This window comes from Sander vitreus, chromosome 9 (assembly GCF_031162955.1).
Source record: "Sander vitreus isolate 19-12246 chromosome 9, sanVit1, whole genome shotgun sequence".
NCBI lineage: Eukaryota > Metazoa > Chordata > Actinopteri > Perciformes > Percidae > Sander > Sander vitreus.
Window position 1 is genome coordinate 28,212,352 of NC_135863.1, and position 6,977 is coordinate 28,219,328.

Below are 6,977 nucleotides of genomic sequence, written 5' to 3' on the forward strand. Positions count from 1 at the left end.
AAAATGGGAGCAGCAGAATTTCCAAAGCTCTGTTTTAGGGGCTCGGAAACGCCGGAGTAGTGTGGACGCGAAGCGTAAACGTAGCAAAAGATATATTCGTTTTCACGAGTTTTTGACAGGAAAAACCGCATTCACAATGTTTTGAAACACTATGTGTATAAAAAAAAGTCTCCCTTTGGGATAAAAAAAAATACTTAAAAATGAATCGGAAAAGACAAATATCTGAAAAACTTCTTATCAAAACCAGTTAATGGTTTTTGCTTGGAAAAGTTGCACAAAAAATACATTTGGCTTTACATGCTAATAGAATGTGTGTCCAATTTTGAAAAATGAAGCCTACAAAAGAAAACGTGTCCATAAAACCTTGCTGTGGAAGAACTGAAACAGAAGGAAAAATGTTTCTTTAACCGAGTAAACCCATGCAGCTTTGGCAGCTCGTTTCCTTTATGTGTAGTATCACATAATGAACTTGCAAATGAGCTCTGATTTGGTAACACAAAACAGCTGCTAATCAGTCAATGTTGGAAGGTCTACAAAATAATTGAAAGATGAAAAACACTTTCAACGCAGTTAAGAAATCAGCTACTAACGATGCATCTTGCTTTTCTGACTGCGATAGCAGATGCAAAGATCAATTAGATAAAGACTATCTTATCTATAGAAAGTGGAACATACAGGATAAGAACACAGCAATATATACAGATACTGGATTTCTTTTAAAGCAGCAGGGATTTATGAATGACTCCACCTCTGTTACGGTGCATTCAGACCAAAAAAAAAAAAAAATCCAGTGATTTTTGCACAGGGTTGTGCGGCAGGGGGAGTGTCAATGAAACGGCCCATTTGTGTGACGTCCTGTTGTGTTTTTTAACCCAACCAATGTAGCATAAGTAGACTTTGTATTTTACAAATAACGTTTCCGACCGCACTTGGAGGCAGCTTTGTTTCACGGGAGAGAGAGAAAGAAAAGAGACGAGCGAGACATAGTGAGTGCTTTGTTGCACTGTTTTCTGTTGCAGGAAACATTCAGCTATTGCTTAAACTCCCGGGCAGTTCAGTGCATGTGTTTGGTGTTTTAAAACTTTCCTGTGGCAGCGATAGAGGCAGTGATGTTTCCTGTACGGGACTCTCACACCGCCTCAAACCATAGCTCCAAACACTCAAGACAAGTCTGACCTCAGGTTACATGATTGGCCACCGCAGCGTGACGTGGGGTTGCATTTCTCCAAAACTTTTCACTGCAGGCCCGCTGCATTTTTTTTGTGTGTGCCCTCTGCGGCAAGCCCCACCGCAGCCTAAGCGCACTACCCCCATTCAAAATGAATGGAAAGACCTGCGTTTTTGCCAGACCGTCTGACGGCTGGCTGTGTGAATGCGGCCTTGGAGCTTCTCACCTGCACCACCTGCTGTTAGCTGCAGCAGTCCAACCAGCTGAGCAAAGAAAGCAGAATAAATGGGTCAAGGATGCCCTGGACATTTTACCACTCCTTTCTCCTGAGGAAAATCCTCTCATGTTACTTTAACATGTCTCAATCTGGACTCTGCGAGCACACATTAGCGCTGCTGTCTCAAGGCCCTGGTGGGTTCGAGGGTTGCGTGTCTCTGCTGCTCTCAGAGTAAGTGGGTAAGTGAACCGGCCAGAGGTTTTCTCACGCACTGGGATAACCGCAGAGCACAAGAGGACAAAAATAGTTCTGCACCACACATGGGCCCATTCAGACCACTGCATCTTCGGACCATTTTATACATAGTGCTGAAAACACAAGAAGGTGAAGGGCTTTCACGGTGTGGGGACTTCTTCGGTCTTTAATAATGCAGAGGCAGAAACGGGATCTGTCCTCTACCATACCACTCTGAGCTCAGAGAGCTTTGTATGAAATGGGACTTGAAGTTTGACTGAGAATACATGATTTAGGCCAGTTTCTAACCATGCTGTAGGTGTAGGTCCCCAGAGCACCACAAGCACAGTGAGTGGACTTTACCATTGGGCAAGGTAGGCAACTGCCAACTAAAAGCATAACTATAGATTTATTATGATGGTTATATAAAAGATATGAGACTATGTAAATATTTAACATCCAACAGTGAAACGGAGTTATAACAGTTATCATTCCTAAAAAAAAGGAAAAAATGGAAAAGAAGAGGAAGAGTAATACATTAACTATACAACTCCCTTAGATATTCTACTTTTCTGTTGCCCCCCCTGAAACAAGCTAGTGCATGTTTATAAATGTCGGTTTTTACATTCCTCATGCTCAACTTGGTCACAAACTTTCTTATTTCACAGATAAACAGTAAACTAAATATACCTATCTGAGGCGAGAAATAGAAAATCTGCTAATAGCTGACACAAAGATCAGAAGCAACAACAGATAAGATAAAGTCTTTATCTACTGTAATCTGTTGTTGCTTCTGTCCTCCACGGATGAAAGAAAGTGGAACGTACAGGATAAGAATACAGTAATATATACAGATACTGTATACAGCTATGAGCTACAAGCTCACTTTCATAGCATGTACGTATTCTTACTTTGGATAAATGGCTGTCATCTTGGCAGCTGCAAAACCAGGCTTACAGGCTCCCTTGCTGAGATTGCCGTATTTGTAAATCAGCTCCAATGGCCTGAAGACATGGAGGAATGAAGTCAAGCAATGATTCAATATCACATAATAGTATACTGTAAATACTGCAAATAACAGTAGGGACAACTCATTAATGCTGGCCCATGCACCTTATGCCATCATTGATACAACAAGCCATTAATGCACCCCACAGGTTAGTTCCTAGACACTGAAGTGAAACTAGCATAAATAGTAAAATGTATACTCACAGACTACCATCCAGCTTCCGAAGGAACCCTTGATTGTCATACACTAGAAAAAGAAAAATAAGGTAAATATAATGACATACCATATCACAGTTATTTGTATGACATTGTAGTGATTTAATTACAAAAAAGTGAATGGGTTTCTGTACTGGCTGTCTGTTAACTCAGTCCAGTCTGCAAAAGTAATTCTGTTCATATCGGAAGATTCTACATGTTAATGTTCAGTGCCGATGCAGGCAGGTAGTGCCATCTATGTAAAGATAAAATGTGTGATGAGTGTGACGGTCTGGTCTGAATGCTAACCTACGTAACCCCAACCACGCCTTAATCATGATGTAGTTGCCATCCAAAAGAAATAATTTTTATTTTTGCCATGAACATAATCTATGGCTTTGCAGAAATGTCCAATATCAACACAGTTTGACAAGTTTGTTGAACTTGAAAGCCTGATAACGCTGATAACACTTATCAGAGGGGGCCTGTTTATTTCCTGAGCCGACGAGATGGCGCTCTCTGTTCAACAAAGGGGTTGAAAGCACACTGAATCACCATTCCTTGAGCCTTTTTTTAAGCCAAGAGTGCCACCTAGTGGGCACAAAATAAATAAAATGGTTCACGAAGCTTCATAAAGCTTTATTTGGCCATCACTAGACGAAAGCCACCTTTTTGTCAACAATACGAGAATAAACTTGTTAATTGTAAATACAACAGCCAGCTGACTTGGCCAGGTGATTGTTTTTGTACTTTTACGTTTTTTTGTGTCCGTCTGTCTTATAGAACGATGTATATGAACGTGGGTATGTTGCTTCTGGTAAAGGTGAGACGATGAAATGCAATTCAGAAAAATGTCAAATCTGTTTGAGTGTACATCCATTTGAAGGCTTATCATAATCCAATACAGTGCACAGTAGTTCACAATAACATAAGACAGGATTTTACAACTCTGGCTGGTTTGAAAAGATACATCTACAGCTGAATTTGTCTGGCACATTCTCTTTTGTGGCTGCCAAAAGGTTACAGACTTACAGAAAGGCTTAAGTTCGCTAAATAACAAGCATTTGATTGGCTCTACATACAATACACACAATTTTCTAATCAAGCCTGGACACAGGGTAGCAGAGGCTCAGCACCAGGCTCAACTCCACCAACCCTTTTATGAACTTAGAGAAAAGTCTTCATCTCTAACAAGCAGTGTACAAACAGCCAATCCAATCATCTCCCAAATTGCTAGCAAATGGTGATGTGCCCGAGGTAAAAAAGTAATTTGCTAAGTGTGTGCATTTTCAGAGAACATTAGCTGCAGCTAACAGAGTGAAAAGAAACATTATTCAAAAATAAAATATATATTATATAAAAAAAATAAAGTAAAAATAGGTTCAGCAATTGAATCTTGCTGGATTGTAGTGTGTAGGATGTAATGCTTTTCTTCTTTAAAAGCAGTGAAGGGGCAGTGTGGAGGAAAAATCTAGACAAACTAAAACCACTAATGAAACATCCTGTCTCTAAGTAAATGGACTGGCTCCCCCATCTGGTAAGAAGAAGTGCCAAAGAGGAATCCCTTCAACAAACAAACATTAAGCCAAACTGAAAAATTTACAATTCCTTAAGAACTCATAGCAAACTGGATTTCTTTCTTCTTCACACTTAAATAAACATGAATCCTTGTCTGAATAACCACAAATGTATTTATCCATCCTTCCCCTTTCACACATGTAATTCAGAGAAAATACGGTATTAAAAACCCTCTGCCAAGGTTTACATTTGATCGTTTACACAATTTTTCACAGTTGACACACACAAAATTAAATTATGGTTACCGTTTTAAGCTCTTTTTTTCCTGTTCACGGCTCTCTGCTGGATGGCGTGACACATGCCACTTTATCAATGAGGACTGGCGGGTTAAATCGGCCATCCTACACACTGTTAGAAATATTTTGATTTACATACTTTTCCTCTTGTTATTTATTAAACTGTTTGCATAGAATAATATTATACTGATTACTATTTTCTCTCTCTGTTAAATTAAACTGTTGTGGATGTGTGTGGGTATTGTTAAGAAACCAAAACACTGCTTGAACTCACAAGATAACATGGGAGCCACTGTTTTGTCCTTGTCTAAGCACGTTGTGTTCCTGAGGGCATACATGCCCTCCCAGACCAGACAGATGAGACGACATCGTCTCTTACCAGATAACAACTGACGACATCAACTCTGTATCATGATTGTATTACATTCCACTTGGTATTATAAAAAAGCGGCTGTAGAGAGCTTTTCGTTAGGTCACTTCTGTACTTGCTGTGAGTACTGTATCTGCCTCCTTGTGTTCACAAGCAAAAATTAATTTTGATATACAGTCAGGTCCATAAATATTGGGACATCGACACAATTCTAATCTTTTTGGCTCTATACACCACCACAATGGAGTTGAAATGAAACGAACAAGATGTGCTTTAACTGCAGACTTTCAGCTTTAATTTGAGGGTATTTACATCCAAATCAGGTGAACGGTGTAGGAATTACAACAGTTTGTATATGTGCCTCCCACTTTTTAAGGGACCAAAAGTAATGGGACAGATTAACAATCATAAATCAAACTTTCACTTTTTAATACTTGGTTGCAAATCCTTTGCAATCAATTACAGCCTGAAGTCTGGAACGCATAGACATCACCAGACGCTGGGTTTCATCCCTGGTGATGCTCTGTCAGGCCTCTACTGCAACTGTCTTCAGGTCCTGCTTGTTCTTGGGGGCATTTTCCCTTCAGTTTTGTCTTCAGCAAGTGAAATGCATGCTCAATCGGATTCAGGTCAGGTGACTGACTTGGCCATTGCATAACATTCCACTTCTTTCCCTTAAAAAACCCTTTGGTCACTCTGGTGAAGTCTTCTCTGATTGTTGACTTTGACACACATACACCTACCTCCTGGAGAGTGTTCTTGATCTGGCCAACTGTTTTGAAGGGTGTTTTCTTCACCAGGGAAAGTACTCTTCGGTCATCCACCACAGTTGTTTTCCGTGGTCTTCCGGGTCTTTTGGTGTTGCTGAGCTCACCGGTGCGTTCTTTCTTTTTAAGAATGTTCCAAACAGTTGATTTGGCCACACCTAATGTTTTTTGCCATCTCTCTGATGGGTTTGTTTAGATTTTTTCAGCCTAATGATGGCTTGCTTCACTGATAGTGACAGCTCTTGATCTCATATTGAGAGTTGACAGCAACAGATTCCAAATGCAAATAGCACACTTGAAATGAACTCTGGACCTTTTATCTGCTCCTTGTAAATGGGATAATGAGGGAATAACACACACCTGGCCATGGAACAGCTGAGCAGCCAATTGTCCCATTACTTTTGGTCCCTTAAAAAGTGGGAGGCACATATACAAACTGTTGTAATTCCTACACCGTTCACCTGATTTGGATGTAAATACCCTCAAATTAAAGCTGAAAGTCTGCAGTTAAAGCACATCTTGTTCGTTTCATTTCAACTCTATTGTGGTGGTGTATAGAGCCAAAAAGATTAGAATTGTGTCGATGTCCCAATATTTATGGACCTGACTGTAACTTCAGTGGTCCTGTCTATTATTTGATAATGAAATTATTCTAACAAATACGCACAGAGTCTGCCAAGCAGACACAAGACTGACAACCTTGCAGGTGGATGCGGTGGAGACAGCTGCAGACTTGTTGGTCACACAGACGCGCACGGCTGCATGTAAACAGGATTTGTACGTATAGGTATTTGTATGTATATATGTATGTATGTGTGTATATGAACACTTGATCAGTTGTTCACATCACTATAGTCATTTATCATTGCTTTGGGACAAAATGCACCGAGTAAGCCTTGCATATCAAAATAGTTTGCATTCATTTGCTATTGAATCACAATATTCTCTAATGCAATTATATGGGTTCATTGTGTAAATCCCTACATGCAAAATAGAGCAACCAACAATCATGTGCTATTGTTGTAAAAGTTGTCAGATGGATAGACTTAGGCTAGATGGGGAAATCTCAAAATTTAGAGCAACCAAACGCAAACAGGTGGCAGTTGAGGATATGAAAGCAGGTTGTTGTGGGGGTGGGGTGCGGGCTGCGTCATGCCAAAAGATTTTTCCTTCATTGCATTGCAAGGGAGTATGTCAGGTGTGA

The 6,977-nt window shown here is 40.1% G+C and overlaps 1 protein-coding gene across 3 annotated transcripts in view; it reads right to left on the minus strand.

Moving 5' to 3' along the window:
- st3gal3a (ST3 beta-galactoside alpha-2,3-sialyltransferase 3a) overlaps window positions 1-6,977 on the minus strand; it is a 38,233-nt gene that overhangs the window by 27,233 nt on the left and 4,023 nt on the right. For all 3 annotated transcript variants that reach the window (XM_078259519.1, XM_078259518.1, XM_078259520.1), the window contains exons 3-4: window positions 2,832-2,874; window positions 2,531-2,623 (exon numbers count right to left, since the gene is read on the minus strand). In XM_078259519.1, coding sequence (XP_078115645.1) covers window positions 2,531-2,623; window positions 2,832-2,874 — 136 coding nt within the window. The remainder of the gene's footprint in view (window positions 1-2,530; window positions 2,624-2,831; window positions 2,875-6,977) is intronic.